Raw genomic sequence first — 20,235 nt, forward strand, 5'->3', positions numbered from 1 at the left:
CTGGTGATTAAAGCAATAGCGGGAAAAGAACATCAGGTGCTTGTTCACATCATGCACTGGGAAGGACACGACAGCATCTCTGCACTGTTCCTACCAACAGCATTTAATTGGAATTTAAGTAGAAGGCAACATTCAAATAAAACCGGAGAAGCTAGATAGATTCCTCAAAAACGTAATTATCACGGGAACAGAAAATCAAGACTGAAGTGGACTAAGAAAAAAATACGTATTCTCTGATGAGAGCCTGGATTGTTGTATAGGGAAGAGAGCTCTAAAGACATTGTTAGTACTTCTGAGCAGTCTAAAAATGGACTGTGAAGTCTGATAGCGTTGTATCATGTTAAATTTCATGAGTGTGGTTTTGGAAGTAAGGTATTATGTATTCACTTATTCTCAAATGACACAGGGGAAAAAAAAAAGAGAAAAAGGAGAGGCAAATGTGGAAAAATCCTGATATTTAATGAGCCAAACTGAAAGGCTTCAGTGTTCATCACACTGTTTTTTAGATACAGAATTTTTCAAAACAAAAACTGGAGCAGTTTATTTATAAGTCTCACTTTGACTAGGTAAGCTGAAGGATCCCCTCCAAACTGAAAGCAAATACAATTTTGTCCCAGGGAAACCTTGCTTGGCTGAAATACTGTTTTCTTTAATAAACAAGATTATGAATATTAGAAATCCATAGCTGACTGTACTTAAGATTTGTATAAATCCTTTAATAAGTTTCTTTATTAGAGGTCATGGATTTTTTTTTTTTTTTTAAGTTTTGCTGGGAGAAAGGGAGACTGGTGAAGGATTTCTCTTTTATGGCTGGTAACTACTTAGAGGCTCCCTTCCCCCCCTCAAAAGGCCGATATAAAATAGGGAGTCATGAGAATTTTGAGAATGAAGCAGTGCAGAGACAAATCCTTCGTAGCTGAGTGAAAGGAACAGTCTTTAAAAGTTTTGTAGTAGGGGCTGGAGACATGGCTCAAGGCCCTGAGTTCAGATCTCAGTATTGTCAGGGGAAAAAAAAAAAGTTGTGTAGTCGGAGGAGTGCATGGTGAAATCTCTCTTCTGCTGATCAGTTGTGGTGGGCATAAGGTCTGCTAATAAAACCATGTCTTTCCAGGACTGGAGTGATTAAGAAATGATGGAAGAATCCAGAAGCCTCTTGAGTGATCAAGAGGTGATTGCAGAGAAGCACCCTTCTGAGAGAGTCATCTCAGGATCACTTTTGGCATTGGGTTCTCACTTAAGAAACCCCCCAGTCCTGACCTAACTTGGTGATAGTAATGCTATCGTCTTAATTTACATAACTCTTCCTACTATAGCAGCCACTTTTGCAGACGCTATCTCACGTTGGTGAGTGGGGGTATAGGATGAGAAAGTGGTGTTCTTGCCATTTTACAGATGAGAAAATTGAGGCAAGAATGAGTAAAATGCTTTGTCCAGAGCCACCTATCTGGTTGACCTACAACTGGAGTTTGAGATTAGATGTGTGCTCATTGTTGTTTCTGTAAAAGTGGACTTGGAGGCCAGTATAGCACAATATAAAGCAAGGAAAGTTAAAATCAAATTGAGAACACCTTATTTTAGAAGGTACAAGAAGAGAAGGTAACATTGATTAAATTTTATTAGACCAACAACAAACAGTGAACCTGAAGACATTGTCCAGCCTTGGACATTGTCCTTGTCATTTCAAAAGGTGTTTGCTACAGCTGGCCCTCTCCAGGAACCTACAGCGAGATTGTTTGTCTCAGAGGTTATACCTCTTGGTTCTGATTCTGACTCTGTGTCAGCAGCCTCTCTGTTTACTTCCTTACCTGTAAGATGGATGCAATAACAGTGGCAGTAACCAACTGGCAGGCTTGGGAGCAAACAATGAGCTAATTGATAGAAATAATCTGTTAAAAGGTTGGAACCTCTATACAAACAAAAGGAACTGATTTTTTGTAAAACCACCCTATCACTTTTTTTTAATTGCCCAACTGCGTATTAGGATAATACGGCAGGAAAATTATAAGTGGCAGCTTTGAGCCTCTCCCTGGCTACTGTGCAATCTGAACGCATTCTTCACACTTTCAGACACATTACCTTCCCAGCAGGGTCTTCAAGGTCAGGCTAAATGGCATTTTTATAACTTATGTTATTTCTTACGTATCCCTCCTTGCTTAAGGAAGGCTGTGTACCAGTTGAAATTTGGAGGGTGAGGTGGCAGCAGTTTCAGACCTTAGTCGTTCAGGAACTTGATGCTGAGGCAGAGCACAATGTGCATTATATGTGTCTCGTTGGCAGGCTGCTCAGAGTACAGATTTACAAGGGTTCTACCCATCTTATTTCTGCCAGTGCTGTTTGATGCCCTTGGTAGTTCTAATCTTGGTCTGGGTGTGGAAGAAGCAGCCTTTTGGGGCAGCCCGTGAATAATAATGCATTTCTGTTTTGTTCTTCAGGAAAATACAAGGTTTGCCCTAGTAGGGTAAATTGAGTGAGTACTGTGAAGGATGCTTGACAGTTGTGCTGCTGGAATGTGGCATTCCAGATGTAATGGCAGACCATTGCCTCCATAAGGTACTTAGACTGCTGGAGGACGAACTTTACATAGACCCAGTTCTTGCTTTACCTAACCCATGAAGCACTGGCAAGTGTACAAGATAGCATATAGTTTTATAGACAGTAGAGTCTTGTGTCATTTAATGACGGGAACACATTTTGAGATATTTGTCGGGCTACAGTACAGTAAATACAGTAACACAGTGATTTCTTATCAAACATTATACATTTCTTCATAATTATATAACCAGTGGTGCCTTAAGTTTCCATGAGCATCACTTGAAGCATGTGAATAACATGCTGCACAGTAGCATCACTAGGAGACAGGAAGTTTTCAGCTGTGCTGTGATCTTACATGATCGCTGTCATCCATGCATTGTCTGAAGCATCCTTCTCTGGTGCATGACTGTACATGCAAGGGGTCAGGGGACTTGAATTCCATGCCCAGCTCTACCAGTGAGGGCATAGGACTACATTTTCTGGACTGTTCTAAGATGAAGCCTTAGGAAAGTCAAGGCATATTTTAATGGCATTTCTACTCCTTTGCACTCACTTTCACCACGTCATCAGTTAAATCAAAGCCATTGATTTTGCTCGCAGGGCCGGCCCCTTCTCCCTGTCAGGGGGCTGAAGTGCAGTGAGTGCTCCGGCTCTTGAGATGCAGTTAGGAAAAGCCGGTGCTGTAGACCACCTGCAGACCAAATGAGGGGAACAGGCTCTCATCAGGACATTGAACATTGAAAACATACTTGGGGAAACCTGTTTTCCAATACCCAGAGGCTCTCTGGGCCTAAGTGCATGGGTCTCAGCAAACACCTTTGCCTCCTCCTGCTCTCAGTTTCTGTGTTTTGGAGTGCTTGAGTGATTTGAGCAGTTTACTTCATTTCTGGACCATTCATTAGAATGTGAAGTTGTTTTATTTTTTTGTTGAAGAAACTGATTTTTGTGACCCTGGATACCATACTTCACATAGTAGTACAGATACAAGAGTTCTTGTCACAACTTTGTAGTGTCCCCAGATTCTCTCTGCTTTCAACAGTGGACTTTCAGAAGCCTGCTGATGGAGAGGCTGCAGTTCTAGTTGCAGTGGAATAATGAGTGCACTCCATCCTTTCTCTCTGCTGGATGCAGCCAAAATACCCTGGGCAGAATATGCAGAGCAGTTATTTGAGGGCAGAAAAGTAAGAGGTAGCAGGCATGTTGGGGCAGGACACCATCGAGCTAAGTATGAAAGATGCAGGCCTGATTTCCTGTTTTCTGTTGTTTTTTTCACTCAAGTGTCCTGCCTGGACTCTAAGGCAACGCAAATCCAGAACTGTACTTGGTGCAGACAAACAAGAAAACTTCAACAAATCCCTCTCCATGTGGCCCAAGGAGAGAAAGGGAAGCTGCCGTGGGACAGAAGCCAGGAGAAACCCTCCCCATGTCCTTATGTCTCTGGGAACATTTAGAATACTACTTTCTAGATGTTTCCTGTGCATAGGTTTTTGAAAACATAGATAAAATTAACCTTACCAGCAAGCATTTTCCTTTCTGTTTTCCCTCATAATATAGAAGAAAATGTTTACAATCTAGACTTCCTACACAATCATTATAAGCTTTAAAAAAGAAAAGAAAAGATTGAGTAAGCAGTTACAGCCTTCACGTGCATTTGAATTACCTCACGTCCTGGGTCTGGGGGTCTGGCTTGGGCCCTGAGAGTGAATTTATACCAGATCCTATCTTGCCAGTAATGTCTCTGAACCAGGCTTTGAACAGCAAGGGAGGAGTTATTTACAGTCCTCATTTGGGTTGTTTACAATTTGTTGCTTTTATAAATAATAACACAATGCGATATTTATCTGTAAAGCTTTTCTTCATGACTGGGATCATTTCTTTGAGACTAACTCTAAGAAGCAGTGTAACTGGGTCAAAAGTTATGGCTACTTAAATTTCTGGAAAACTATGATGACTTTTCTATTTTTTCTGTATGATCCTTTTTTATTATTACTGTACTGGGGGTAAATTGTGACATTTACAAAAGTTTTAACAATATATCATATTAAATTCACTCCTTCCACCATTCTCCTTTATCCCTTCCTCCCATTCCTGGAATAGTTTCAACGGGTCTCATTTTTCCATTTAAATCCATCTTCTTTTCTGGTTTCCCTCTAAGCTTGAAAAGGCTTTCCTCTTGGTGCCATGTTTACGTCATACTTTCCCCCCCTCTCTCACATATTTTCTCCACAGAGATTTTCTTGCTAAAACGAGAGGGAAATTTATGGAGTGATGCTGCCTTGAGGATATTATTTACAGTTTTCAAAACACAGAGTTTGGAATGATAATTTCATATGGGTTTTTGGGAGGAGATGAGGGGGTCTGGGAGTCAAACCCAGATACACACCAGGCAAGTGCTCTACCACTGAGCACGCCCCCAACCCCCCGAAAGCACATGAAATAATGTAAAACGAAGAGATACAGAAGGTTTTTCTGCTACAGTTTTCTTTTAGATACTATCCATTGTTATGACAGAAGTAGACCAAACTTTTCATTTGAAACTTTAGAAAACTTTTATCATGTTTCTATAGGCATGCAGTTTAAAAAATAAAGCTAACCAGGAGGATTGCAAATCAAGACCACCTCAAGCAAAAAGTTTGCAAGACCCCTCATCTCAACCAATAAAAGCTGGGTGTGGTGGCACATGCCTGTCATCCCATCTATGCAGGGAACATAAATAGGATCACAGTCCAGCTTTAGCTATTCAAAAACTAGCTAAAGTTAAAAGGTCTGGGGGCGTGGTTCAAGTGGTAGAGCATCTACCTAGCAAGTGCAAAGGCCCTGTGTTCAACATAGTACCACCAAAAATAATCAAATATAAAAATAAAAATAAGATAAAATAGATCTACCAAACTTATGAGAAATAGTGACCCCCTGGCCCTGACCCTCTTCTGCCCCCTTTCCTACCTCCTTCCACCTCTCAACTGAATCTTGTGTTGTTTACCAACTTATTTTTTTACAGATAAGGTGTGGGTTTGTGTGTGTGTGTGTGTGTGTTTACTTTCATGTCTCTTAAATGATTCGGGCATATTGTTACCCTGTGATTTTTAATATAGGCTCTCTCCATCGTTGACTTCCTGTTATGAAAAGTGAGGATTTAATGTCCTTCTATCCCCACTATATACCTTCTAGCTTTCTTTGTTTTGTTGTTGTTTATTTGTTTTTTGAAACAGGGTCTCGCTATATAGTCCAAGCTGGCCTCAAACTTGACATCCTTTTCTCTTGGCCTCCATACCTTCCAGCTTGTCCTGTCTTCCTTCAGTAGTTCCCTGCCCTCTGTTTAGCTCAGTATTCAGGTTCTACGTTGTTAGAGTTTTGTAAATGCTATTCACAGACAAGCCATATAGTTTCCTATAATTACTTTTCCTTTTCCACACAATATTTTGTTTCCTGTAGAGTTATTAATTGCCTTTCTTTTGCCTTGAAAGTTTTTTATGTATTTACTTATCCAACTCACCTTCAAGTCAGGGCTCTCAGCCCAGTCAGTGCATTGAGTATTCCATTCGTCTCATCTCTTTGAAGGAGCTCTCCAGAGCATGTGGGCTGGTCACTTTCAAGCCCAAATGTGTGAGCTGCTGTACAGTTCTTCAGCTCTCCCTCCATTGTTTCTTTCTTTCTTTGTGTTTACACTTGCTCTGTAGAACATACCCTCTGTAATTTCTGGAAAAAAGTACATGATAGCATTTTACATACAGTCTTAGATGTATGTAAAAGGCTTTATTTAGTTTGTCTTCTAGCTCATGCCTAGGTGTAAATTGGTGGGGTAGGGAATTCTAAGTTGGAGATTTTCCCTAAGAATTGGAGGGCATTTTTTCAGGAGCCTTCTGTTTTCCAGAGTTGCTTTTGATAGGTCTGATTCCAATGATCCTTCTTATAAAGCTTGTTTCTAATAACTGGAGACTATAGCCTCTCTTGTTAGTCCCCAGTTTCTGAAGTAACCTTACATTGTGTAGGTCTATTGGCCATTCAGGGTTCCCTTTGAATTGGGAAATTCAGATCCTCTGTGTGGTCTCTGCTATCCTTAACTAGAAATCTTGGTTATTTTTTGTGAAAGAAAATTATGAAACATGTGTTTCCTAAAGCTGCAGCGTTTCCAGTTAAATGTTGAAAAGGGATCATGGTAATTAAGTTAGCCAACTGGAATTTAAAAGGATGCCAACAAGCATAAACCATAGACAGTCACACATCTTATTCAACAGGGCAAATGTAAGTTACATCAAGTGAGTAATACCCCACCCAAACCTCCATCATCCTCTTTTTAAGAGCAAATACATATTATACTACCCACATAATTTCAGAATATCAAAGGCATATCCTACCGAGTCCCTTGTTTCAATCGCCAGCTGCTGTAGCCGTGTTAATAGAACAGTTATCCTCTGGCCAAGCATGGCAAAAATTCTAAATTCCTCCAAGACATTAAAATTTTCCTTTTTCCAAAGAAACCATTCAGGCAGTCTTTGTCTATTGGTGTGGTTAAAAAAGAAAAGAAAAAAAGGTAGGGCCTAGGTTAGTGGTAGAGTACTTGCTTCACTTGCAGGAGGCCAGCGTTGTCAAAAGGAAAAGTTAGTAAACATCTGAAATGTGGTGTTAAAAAGTACTAACCTCTAAGGAGAGTTCTGCAGCCAAATGCTTGGTCTGTAGGACCAGACTTTTTCCAGGGTCTGACAGTGGAATGGTAAATGTTGAGTGGGCAAAGAACTTCATAGTGGGGATTTTGTGTGTCTTCCCAAAGCCCAATTCTGGGTATAAATAGTATAAACATTCACACAGGCTAATAATGAATCTCAATTTCTCCTTTCCCACCAGCTTTTTGGAGACTGGGAAGCGCAAGTGCGGAGAATAATGAAGCTCATTGCTGGAGGTGGCTTGTCTATCACTGGCTCTCACAACATGTGTGGGGACTACCTGTACAGCGGCCACACAGTCATGCTGACACTCACCTACTTATTTATCAAAGAGTGTAAGTCTGGAACAGCCTTCCATTCTGATTTCCTCTTCTGCCATTTCCTGTGGTCTCCGCCGTACCTTTGAAAAGTCACACTTTGTGGAAAGTGTGCTGGAGGCTTCAGGGGGCAGCAGTCTCATCTCATCACTGTGCCTGGGATGCAACCAGAACCAAGGGAAATGTGTGGAAGGACGCAGCTGTGCGTCGTGAGGGACTGTCTTGTCCCTGGATGTCAGCTGTAGTGATGGGGCAGAAGCAGTTTCCTGGGTATGTTAGGAGCCAGTGGTTCAGCTGTATCTGATTGGATGATGGAAGATCATGTGTTGACTAGAGGGACAAGACTGGAGACTAGGATAAAAGGTGATTGGCTGCTGCTGTAGTCAAGGAAAGATGGTGGTGGCTTTGAGCTAGCGTGCTGGCATCGTGGATGAAAAGAAGGGAGGGAGAGACACTGATAAAGAAAAGTCAACAGATAACGCAAAACAGAGTGGATTGTAGGGTAGAGGAGAGAAGTGGTGGACTCGGAAAACCCAGTTATGGTCGTAAAAACTAAGGTCAGGGAATGCAGAAAGAGAAGACGCACTTGAGGGCACTGAGAGGAGAGAAAAGGTGTTCTACTTGTTCTTAGAGTATGATCAAATCTAGTAAATTCTAGCAACGTGTACTCAGCATTCACAGCCCTTGTACTAAGTTCTAACCAAGTATAGAAAACAGGAGTCTTAGAAGCCAGATGCCCATAGCCCCGAGGAAGGAATTCCTGCCCTCTGCTGGTCAATTCCTGAAATTCTTTAATGATACCAGGTTTTTACTTCTTGACAATATGTCACTGTGCCATATTGAGGATAGCAGAGATCTTGCTCTGTGACCCTGGGAGAACTCTTTAACCTCCCAACATCTTTATTTCCTCATCTTTTTTAAAAATTCTGTATTTTATTGTTTTTACATTTACTCACATGTGTATGCATTGTTTGGGCCACCTCCACTCCTCCCCCCACTCCCACTCTGCCAGGCAGAACCTCATTTTTAACAGGAAAGCCTACTTCGTGGGTAGGGGAGAGGTTATGAAAATTTAAATGTGGACTCTAGTTGAGTCATACAGAAAATTGATGGCAGCCACTACTATTATATTGTGAATATCGAGTAGAAATATTACTGGAATATATTTCTGCCCTAACCATCCTGTTTAAGACTGCAAACTGCCCTTCACTCCCTCTCTTTCTGATCCCTCTTATCCTGCTCACCTTCTTATTTTTCATAGCCTTTTAACATCTTCTAGTACAGTGTAAAACTTATCACGATTATAGTTTCCTGTCTCTCTTCCCTCTTAGGAAGGGGTCTCCCCACAGAGGCAGGCCTTTTGCCTGCTTTGTTCATTGATCTAGGTACCTCCATCGGTAACTGTCCCTGGCATATGGTTGACCCAGTGAGTGATGGTTGAATGAGTGACTGATTGTTGGACCCCTTGAGAAGCCAGAACTTTCCCTGGTGTGGAATGGGCAGAGCCGTTCAAACATTTTCCAGATCTTCCCTACCCATTGAGAATGTAAATTTGAAAGAAAGAGAGTTCCCTCAGGTGACTCTCCAAATGAGGATATTGGCAAATATTTATGCAACACTGTCCTATCTTTGGAGAGGCATCTGAAATAGAATTTCCAAGCATTATTCTCCATCTATTTGTATTTGAGAAATAGAAATCTCAAAGGCTTTCAGATCATTGTATAGTTACAGAACCTAGGAAGCAAATAAGACAGCTGTATCAATTATAATTGCTTGGCTCATGTATAAGGATCTGTGGAACAATAGGTACTGAGTTTTATGTAGCACATTAACCCCAAATTAATGGCAGTGGACAGTTTTTTAAAAATGGACCATGATGCATTAACCTGTCCTAATTTGATTAGACCCATCTTTTAAACTACATTTATGATTATATGATTATATGAATCAAATAATAACCAAGTATGGATTACTGTTGCTAGTAAAGTCACTTTATACGAAGCTGTTTCCATTCTAACCTTGGTTACAGATTAAACGAAAGCCCTTGCTAACCTAAGATGTCTGTTTTCATAAGGAAAGGCCTAATAAGGTTGGGACTCAAAAGTATTGTAGTAGAGGCACTGTTGGGTGTGCTTCATGTTATTTCAGTAACAGAACTACTGCCAATTTCTCCTTTCAGATTCCCCTCGACGACTCTGGTGGTACCACTGGATTTGCTGGCTTCTCAGCGTCGTTGGAATCTTTTGTATTCTCTTAGCGCATGACCACTACACTGTGGACGTGGTGGTAGCATATTACATCACCACAAGGCTCTTCTGGTGGTACCACACTATGGCCAATCAGCAAGTGAGTTTTTCCCCCATTTGTTTTTAACTTCTGTTGCCCTGGTTTGGTGCTGCTGGCTTGAGCAAGGGTAGGAGTGCAGAGGAAAGCCGAGAATTTATAGATGTCTTAAGTTTCTTTTTCTTAAGGGGCAGTCAGCTAAGATTATGCTGGCTTTTGTAACATTGGTCCTCTTCAGAATCAAGCTGAAAAAGTGTGTTGATACACTAACGCAAGAGATTGCTTCCTTCTAAATCAAGGTTCACACTCTCAGTGCCCATGAAAAGTATTTGCTAAGCTTGTGTCCACCCATTGCTCAATTTGCATTCCTACTCTCTTCTTGTTACTCTGGGCCTTTGCCACGTTAACAATTAACATTTAATGAAGTCTTTCCAAATTTCGTAGCATAGGAAAGTACATAAATGGCTAACTGAGGTATTTACGGATAGGCAAGAGTCAAGTGAGCCACAAGTTCTCCTTGTCCTGCTGGAATTGTGGTTATTTGGCTTTCCCTACAGTGGAGCCCAATTTACAGATGTGTGTGAGTACAGGGTTATGATCTGAAAGTGAAGTTGGAATATGTGGGTGGATATGGGGGTAGTTGTGAAGTCTTTTGTGAATTTTAGCATGGGAGTCTTTGAACTTAAAGCGAAAGGTTGTGAGAAAAATGTGTATGTTTCTTTGTTATCACAGGTGCTAAAGGAAGCTTCCCAGATGAACCTCCTGGCCAGGGTGTGGTGGTACAGGCCATTTCAGTACTTTGAAAAGAATGTCCAAGGAATTGTACCTCGCTCTTACCATTGGCCCTTCCCCTGGCCGGTAGTCCACCTCGGTAGACAAGTTAAGTACAGTCGGTTGGTAAACGACACATAACAGCTGTACAAAGTGGAGGAAGGAAGAACTGTCTGAAGTGCTAAGAACTCCATGAGAGAAGATGCCATAAAATAAACACCTCCCTAATCCTATTACCTTTCAACAGTTAACTTGACTTAACCTAATGAGTTACCTGGTCAGCACTGTGATCTTTTTTTCTCTCCAAAGGACCTGCGTTGGGCAACAATAAAGAAAACCTAACCTATCATGCACTGCACACATTTCCTGTTCATAAGTTTGGGATTTACATAACCCGCAGCACCATGTTCCTTTGTATATGATGCAACAGCATAAATGTCAGCTTTTATATCATAAGTTCTGGTCTTTCCAGTCACATCTGGAAATAAAGCGTATTATTTTCTTGGGAAAACATACTTTTCATATCTCTTGCCCCAAAGATTGGGCTGTAAGCCATTTTCTAGCAAATGTCTCTATGAAGGTTTCTAAGTTCCTGAACGGGGTTCGATTCTGAAATCTTTCTACCTGTTGCACCGATATTCAAATAAAAATGACATAGGGAGGTGTAGTTACTTTGGGTTTTGTAAAATCAGCAGAGACAGTGTGTCAAAAAAGTGCAAAAAAAAAAAAAAGATTCTGTTATAAAGTGATTTTCTAAGTATTTCCTAACTTTATTTTTCAAAATGATGTTATGAAAACCAAATTTAAAGATTTTTACATGTCAGAAGAGAGTTAAAATTTAAAAATGCTTCTTGGGAGAGAAATTTGTCTATGTTTCTAGTGCCTTTCTTGTCTTGATTGTATGGTCAGTAGGCAATCTTAAATGTTTTTATTTAAAGTATTCCATGAAAATATAAATGTATGTATACACTACTAAATTTTGCATTTATAGCTAAATTAAATCAGAAGACTGCTTATGGTTTTAAAATTGCTTTGAATTAAAGAATGGGGATGTTAATTAGAGAGTCAGAACTTGTTCACATATTGTGAGCAGGTGGCAATGACACGAGCCACTTCCATTGTTTTATTGTCTATTTGGTAGTTCGATTTTAACTACTCAATGAAAACAGCCATGAATATCTTTTTTTAAAGAGCGTTTTGAAAATGATCACTTACCTAAAACTTGAAAGCTACAAATTTATCCGTACTCTCATGACAATTTTGTTGGTAAACAACAAAAAAGAGATCTATTTCTTTAAGATATATTTGTGCAGAAACTGCATGGAACTCTAAGTTTTACTCCTTACATGTGTATGTTTGGGGAAGTATTCTATCCTATACTTGCCAATGTGGACAGAACAAAGTAGTTTTTTAAGAATGAAGAAGTATATATATCCATTCTGTATTTTACGTGAGCAGAATTATCTTCTGTAGGGTTTTTTGTGTATTCACAAGGTGATATTTGTATTGTAAAACAATGGTGAAGGAAATAAAAAGGCTTTTAAAATTTTGTTTGTTTTAAATCTTTGTAAAGTTATTATTCCAGAGAGTATACTGATATCTTACAGCTTACCTGGATCATAAATTAATCAAAACGCACTTTTTAATAAAAACTGATACTGAAAATAAATGGTTGTTATTGCCACTGTGTTCACATTCTTCACAAAGTCATGAAGTTATTAAAGCAAGGTAGAAAACTGAGTTTCAGAATTTCTTCACAGATAACAGTAATTATCTGTTTATTTTTCCTTGAGATTCCTTAAAATGTATTTTTACTTCAGTAACGTCTACAGATTGTATTTTTTTCAATATGCAAAAGAAATCACTGATTAAACTCTTAACTGTAAACCATTCTTACTAAAAATTTTGAATTCTCTAACTTTCAATCAAATTACTCATTTAAATGTTTTTCCTGTAACTGGAACCAGTGTAGCTTTTCCAGTTTGGATATAAGGGAAAAGTGCATCCGAAGTGAGTGGACAGTGCTTTGATAATCAGTGGTAATAGAAGACTCTTTTAAAAATTCCTGATGTAAAGAAAAGAAGGCGTTGCTTTTGATGAGAGGCTGTACATGGTGGCACACAATCCTTTCCAACACTTAGTAGGAGGCAGAAAGATCGTGAGTTGGAGGCCAGCCTGGACTACATAGTAAGACTGTCTTAAAAAATAAAATATAAGGGAAGCATCAGTAGAGGCTTGTCTTTGTTAAATGATGTGCTCACAAAGACTGGAGATATCAGACAAATAAAATGTTCCTGTGTGAGGCTTTGAACTGTGTGAGGCAGAGGAATACATGGTATGCTATTACAGCACACAGCAAAATTCTTGGGTCTGTGTTTAGCTGTTACCGCTTCCACTAACTTTTGACAGTTGAGTAGGTACTGTTCGTTGAGAGGGAAAATCAACTGAATAAGTGAAAATTATTGGCCTATACAGAAAACAGTGTCTTTTTTCCTGAGAAAGTTGAAATAATCATATGAAGAATTCATGATTATAAGTTGACATACCACACATGTACCAGGAAATTCATTTTCTGATTACTCTTCATGCCTAAAGACAGACACCATGCATGAAGCGTATCCTATGGCTTGTCTAGCGTGCAAATCCAGGAAGGATGAAGAGAAATCTCACTGTATCCCTGAGAATTGCAGTGCCCTTGATAAGGACTGCTTGAATAAGCCCATGTGCTTTGTCCCTTAGTTTGGTAAGCTAAAGCCCTAGACAATGGCTTCCCTTTATTTTACTCATTTAACAAGTATGGCACTTTACGTCCATTAGCTTGGTGACCCTTTCACAACCACAGGGTGTAGTTATTTATCCCCATTTTACAGATAAACCAATCAAGTGACTCAGATCTATTAAAGAGCTTGCCCAGGAGCATGCAGCTGTTAAGTGGGGAAAGCCAATGGGAGCCCAAGTTTCCATCCTTCCCCACCCAGTGTGGAGAACTTTTACCAACTCTGCAATGAGAGTGCATTGGGAGAAATCTCTGTCTATGATGGTAAAACTAATTAGGGTGCCTGTTAACTACGACTTGAGTAACAAAAGTTTTGCCAGCTTCCTAGTATGTTTTATTTGCCTCCCAAGCACATATCAAGATTGATCAGCTTGATGAGTATTTCATAAACTTTGCTAAATGCCTTGTAAAATGAGAGTGCAGACCAGCTTTATTTGACAACTGTATTTTGGGGTGATGGTTAGACCTGTGACCATAGTTCTGTGAAGGGTCCAAGAAAAGTCACTTTTCAGTTGGTCCAACTTATTGTAAGGATAAGAGAAATGACCTCCAACCTCTTTGCCTGTAGAAGCTAAAAGCAGAAGCCAATGGTGACTCAGTCAAGTTTGGGAGACAATAGCAGTTATCTAGTGTTCTTTTTTATATAATAATTATTTTAATTGGAGAGTGAATGGACACCTTAATTGAAAAACATTCAGAGTATCTTGGAATTGATTTAGGATTTTTTAAATTATTTTTTCTGTTTCTCATTTTTATTGTGCTGGGTAGGGGTGTATGGTGGCATTTTCAAATACATCAAATATATTGAATTCACCTCTCCCCCTATTCCTGGAATAGTTTCACAAGACATCATTTTTCCATTTACATGCATGTGTACACATTATTTGAACCATATTCACCCTCCTACACCCTTTCCCTAGCCCCTACCCCCTCCCACTGGTACTAACCCCACACCCCCAAGCAGAACGTGTTCCACCCTCCTCCAATTTTGTAACAGAAAAAAAAAAAGACATTTTTGCTTGTTTAAGACAGCTACACTGGGAGTTTTCTTATGGCATTTCCATGTATATATGTATTATAGCCCGATTGGGTTCAACTCTATTTTTCTTCTTTCTACCTTAGTGCCTTTCTTATGGTGATTTCAACAGGCTTAAAAATTCTATATTCATTCTTGCATAAAGAGTACATCAACCATATTCACCTTCTTTACTTCTTTTACCCTCCCCTCTTGTATGTGACCTCCCCTTAGTGTGACCTGTTTTTCATAATCTTGCTGTATTTGTATTAGGTCTATATTCCACACATGAGAGAAAACATGCAGTTTTGGCCTTTGAACTGTGCTAACCTCTCTTAAGATGCTCTTCAGTTCCATCCATTTACCTGCAAATGATAAAATTTCATTTTTTGTGGCTGAATAAAATTCCATTGTATGTAAATACCACATTTTCTTAATCCATTCATCAGTAGTGGGGCACCTTGGCTGTTTCTATAGCTTGGCTGTTGTAAATAGTGCTGCAATAAAAATGGGTGTGCAGGTGCCTTTGTTGTAACCTGACTTAGATTCCTTCAGGTATATCCCTAAGAGTAGAATGACTAGATCATATGGCAGTTCTATTTTTAGTTTTTTGAGGAGCCTCCATACTGTTTTCCTTAGTGGTTCTACTAATTTACATTCCCATCAGCGGTGTATGAGGGTTCCTTTTTCTCCACATCCTCCCCAACATTTCTTGTTGTTTGTGTTCCTGACGGTAGCTATTCTAACAGGAATGAGATGGAATCTTAACATGGTTTTGATTTGCGTTTCCTTTATGACCAGGGATGTTGAGCATTTCTTCATGTGTTTTTAGCCATTTGGACTTCTTCCTTTGAAAAAGCCCTTTCAGTTGATTTGGCCATTTCTTCATTGGGTCATTGAATTTTGGGAAGTTTATTTTTTTGAGCTCCATGTATATTCTGGTTATCAGTCCCTTGTCTGATGTACAGCTGATAAAGATTTTCTCCCATTCTGTGGGCTGCCTGTTCAATTTAGAGACTAATTCTTTTGTGCAGAAGCTTTTTAATTTCATGTAGTCTCATTTGTCAATCTTTTCTCTTAGTTGCTGAGCCATTTGAGTTCTATTGAGGAAGTCATTGCCTGTACCTGTTGCTTCCAGTGTATTCCCTGCTTTTTCCTGCACTAGCATCAAAGTTTCTGGTCTTATATTAAGGTCCTTAATCCACTTTGAGTTGATACTTACACAGAGTGAAAGACTAGTTTCAATTTTCTGCAAGCAGATATCCAGTTTTCCCAGCAGTATTTGTTGAACAGGCTGTATTTTCTCCATTGTATATTTTTGATGCCTTTTGTCAAAAATCAGGTGGGCATAGTTGCGTGGATTCATAACTGGGTCTTCTGTTCCACTGGTCTTCATATCTGTTCTTAATGACTGAGATGATCACGTCCACAGACTTGTGTCCTAATAACAGTTGAACTAAAACTGGCTATGAGTTTGTTTAATGACTTACGACTTCTAAGTGTCAATAAAGAAGATGGCCAGCAGAAGTTGAGAAAACATAACTCTGGAGTGGAAAATGGAGAGGATATTTGTTTTTGTTGTTGTTTGGTGGGCCTGGGGTTTGAACTCAGTGCTTTGCTCTTGCCAAGCAGGTGCTCTACCACTTGAGCCACAACTTCATTCCATTTTTGTTTGGCTTTTGAGATGAGGTCTCATGAACTGTTTGCCCAGGTTGGCCTCAAACCTTGATCTTTCCAATCTCAACCTCCCAAGTAGCTGGGTTTATAGGTGTGACCCACCAGTACTTGGCTACATTTTTTTTTTAAGATTTGGTCTCATTGTGTAGCTCAGGCTGACTTTGAAGTAGTGCTCCTCCCACCTCAGTCTCCCGAGTGCTGGAATTTCAGGCATATGCCATCACACTCAGCTCAGATATCTTTTAGTCAGCATGCACTGGGAACTTTGAGGCCACAGTATGTTTTGAGTTTGGTTTGTTTTTCTTGGGGTTTTTGGTAGTATTCGAGACTCTGAACTCAGAGCCTGGCAGTGCTCTATGACTTTAGCCATGCCCAACCCTTCTTGCTTTAGTTACTTCATGAATTGGGTCTCATGTTTATGCCCAGGCTGGACTGAATTGAGCTTTTACTATTTATGCTTCCAGAGTAGCTGAGACGACAGGTATGTGCCATCACACCCAGCTTTTATTAAGATAGGTCTCACAACTTTTTACTTGGGCTTTTCATACCGAACCATGATCCTATCTCCATCTCCCAGGTAGCTGGGATTACAGGCATGAGCCAAGGTGCCCATCTTATATTTCTTTACTGTAAGATTTGTCAGGGCCTGTAATAAACTAATGTGTCTTGTGAGTCCTGCAGAGAACCTAGGATGCAGCTGTGTGCAACTCCACTTGTCTAGTGAAAGCCTATAGTTAAGGACATACTGCTCTGTGAAAAATATAAGCTCCTGCAATAACTTCATCAGGGAAAATACATTACTTCTCAAAAGACCAAGGTCAAGGTAAATTCCAAATACCTTATAGCTCTGATGACCCATAAATACATGGTAAAGTACACCAACATATGTCAAACAAATGTAAGTGCCGTCCTGTGAGGGAGCCTCCAGTGTAGTGGCTCCAGGCCCATTAGCTCTGCAATAGCTAATCTGGGGCTACGATGCCATCTATTTTAGGATTACCTTAGAGTGTTTTGTGGGCACTTGGGTCTCCAATGACATTAACTTCTATACTGACTGCAGCTTCTTTTTCTTGCTTTGATGTTTGGGAAGCTGAGTTTATTGTCCATACCTAACATCTCTACACGGTTTTAGGTTATGTATGTGACCTCTTGGTTTTATCTCTTTTTTTCCCTCAACTTTTTTATTTTAAAACTTTTAACCTTTGTTTAGTACAAGTTTTTGTGAGAATAAGTTTAAGTCAACTCTAAATGGATGTGTAATTCCTTTCTCAGAAGCTATCAAGCCCTTTGATGGATCAGGTCTCTCCATTCTCACTGGGCCTCTGTGAATGGATGTTAAAGGTCTCTATTGTGATGATGGATTGGAACAAGGAACTGGTTCTGGCTCAGATACTCCTATTACACCAAGCTTGTTCATGCAAAGTTGCTTGATACTGAGAAGTGGACCATTATTTTGTGGGTTTTGGTTTTTCCTTTACGGTGATAAATTTAAAATCGAACTTTAAGAGAAAAAAAAAAAAGAACTTTGAGATGACATAATGAAGCCTAAAGTATTTCCCAGCTCCTGGCATGACGGTTTGCCTGCAGCTGATAGCATCCTCTATGTAACTTTTACAGAGAAGTTGTTTACAAGTTCTCGCCACTTCTGGGTGGTTATGGATGGTTCTGCATTTTTTTTCTTTTGCAGGGCAGAGTGTTCATAATCCTTGATATTTTTTGTTGTTGTTGTTGTTAGTTTGCTTCACAGGCCTTCGGAATTTGAGGAATCAGTTGCATTCCTCAAGTTGGATAATAAAGAAAAATCATCTGACAATAAGGAATGTCCAAGTTTGAAGTTGCCAATAGAACCATGCGATTCATTCATCATTCATCCATTCATCTTCCATCCCTTTATCCTCCCTGCCCTCTGTTCATTCAGCCAATGTTGTAGAGTTGGCACTGGGAGCTTATGGTAAACAAGATAAGGATGACTGTCCTGATGAAAGCTTATAATCTATCCTGCTGCAAAGGACAGTAAAGAACAACTATATTGACATAGATTCTTTGAATTTTAAGAAACAGCAAACTATGAAAATCTGACTTATACAGAAATTATTACCTCTTTGAAAAGTTTCTTCCAGGAATGTCCTGGGAATTCCTTTGGAACCTAGACACCTGTGTATATGCACTTAGCATTGCACAATTTTGAAACATCTAGTCAAAGAAATATGTATTTTCACTCTGCTCTGTTTCCAAAAGCAGAAAACAGGTATTTTGGAAACAGTTCTATTTAAAAAAAAAAAAAAGATTTTCCAAATAAGACCTAATTAAATTAAAACTCTTGATTAACCAGAATGCCCTATAATCCAATTTGTTAATTGGACTTTATGAAACAACCAGAAAGAATGCTTACTGGTTAAGCCCAGATCAAGAGGAAGAAGTTGTCACAGGGTTATAATGCATTGGCTGTTCAATGTGTCAAGTTTCCCTGCTAGACTTTCTGGTTCATTGTCCCCCTGCAGTGTCCAGCCTCATGTATTGGAGGCTTGACTGTCAGCTGATGGGCTTTGGGAAGTGACTGGATCCTGAGGGCTCTGAGCTAATCACTGGATTAATCCCTTGATGGATTCATATGATGGCATTATTGAGAGATGGTGAAAAGTAGGGCCTAGTTAGTCACTAGGGAGTGTGTCCTTTGGGGCTATATCTCACCCTGGTTTCTTCCTGTATTCCTTTTCTCTCTTTCCTATCCTCCATGAGATAAACAGCCTCCTCCTCCACATGCTTCTGCTACAATGACGTTCTGCCTCACCAAGGCCCCAAATCTACAGAGCCAAGGATGATGGACTGAATCCCTGAAACCATGAGTGAAATAAATCTTTCTCCACTTAAGTTGCACATTTTCAAATGTGTTGAATGAGTTTTCTTCAGGAGAGCCTTGAGAACTATGCACTGAATTTCTACTCCTCTTGCATCAGACTGCAGAAAAGCCTTCCCCATAAGGTGTTAGTAGTCTGGAAGTTGTATTCTGCCTTTGTCTAATGACTATAAAACCCAGCCTGGGCAGAAGCATAAAGAAGAATTTCCACACGGAGAGTCTCAGTCTAGCCATCCCATAATCTAACAAGATGGTCTTCCTGAAGGGGATGGAAGATCCTTTGATATAAACATAAAGCTTCTGCTCTACACTATGGCTGCCACTCTTCTCCACAAATTAGTCCCTTGTTTAACTATTTTAGTACCCTTCCTACTAGAACTCTCTCTTGGAGTGTCATCATAATTTAGATTTATGCAGTCATTCTAGGATGGGCAAAGAATATCCAAAATGCCATCTTTGTAGCTTGATGGAAATTCATTTGCAGCAACTTCAAGGCTTTCAGTATGTTGAGAAATTTTAGACTAGGAATCTCTCTCTGACAGTTCTGGACTCCAAGTCAAGATGGACACTCATTGATCTGAAATAAGCTGGTAGCAATATAACAATATAACAACATTATATGTATATGAAAGCCCTGACTCCTCACTTGGGCCCACAAGTTAACTAAAAGGTTCAAAGCTTGGAATCCCTGCTGCCACTTTGCATCTGTCTCTTTTGCTCTGAGTCTCTCCTGCAGTCATTTTGGATTCTTGGAACGACAGGATGGATCCCTAATTTATATCTTTATGACAAAGGACTGAAACTTCCTCCAAGGAAAGGAACAGCAGAGCCTCACAGGACAGATCACACCCCAAATGAAGATAATTACATTTAATGATGAAGCTGCACCCTGGAGCAGGAATAATCATCTCATGGGAATCAAATTGCTCTCCTCAAGTGATGACAGCAATAACAACTGCTTTGAAATCCCTCACAGAACTAGAACCTGGATGATAGTAATCAACCAGGCCACATTTTGCCTGGGGCTTCTTAAGTATGCATACCTCTGCTCTCTGCCCCAATTCTTCCGCTTATTTAAACCTAAAGTTCTTCTCTGTACCCTGGAGATGGGCTGAAATGCTTTCTGCCCAAAGCAGTGCATTAATAAATCTTTCCCTGACCTTCACAACTATTGATCTCTTGAATTGAATTGGAGTAAGTGGCCAGACCTGGTATTTTGAAACCCTCTAGAGCTGAGTCTCTGGCCTAGGATTCTGGTTACAGTAACAAAATTTGACAAAAGCCTAGCATTAAGACAGAGCTGCTCCTCAGTACTTTCTCTTTCTTTTGACTACCCTGGTTGTCAA

At 39.8% G+C, this 20,235-nt stretch overlaps 1 protein-coding gene across 22 annotated transcripts in view; it reads left to right on the forward strand.

Annotated features, from left to right (window-relative positions):
- The window catches only part of Sgms1 (sphingomyelin synthase 1), a 292,465-nt gene extending 280,232 nt beyond the window's left edge, over positions 1–12,233 (forward strand). For all 22 annotated transcript variants that reach the window (XM_074078860.1, XM_074078858.1, XM_074078859.1 and 19 more), the window contains 3 exons: positions 7,375–7,528; positions 9,690–9,856; positions 10,526–12,233. In XM_074078860.1, coding sequence (XP_073934961.1) covers positions 7,375–7,528; positions 9,690–9,856; positions 10,526–10,705 — 501 coding nt within the window. In that variant the 3' untranslated portion in view covers positions 10,706–12,233. The remainder of the gene's footprint in view (positions 1–7,374; positions 7,529–9,689; positions 9,857–10,525) is intronic.
- Positions 12,234–20,235: the final 8,002 nt, after the last annotated feature.

This window comes from Castor canadensis, chromosome 7 (genome assembly GCF_047511655.1).
Source record: "Castor canadensis chromosome 7, mCasCan1.hap1v2, whole genome shotgun sequence".
Lineage (NCBI taxonomy): Eukaryota > Metazoa > Chordata > Mammalia > Rodentia > Castoridae > Castor > Castor canadensis.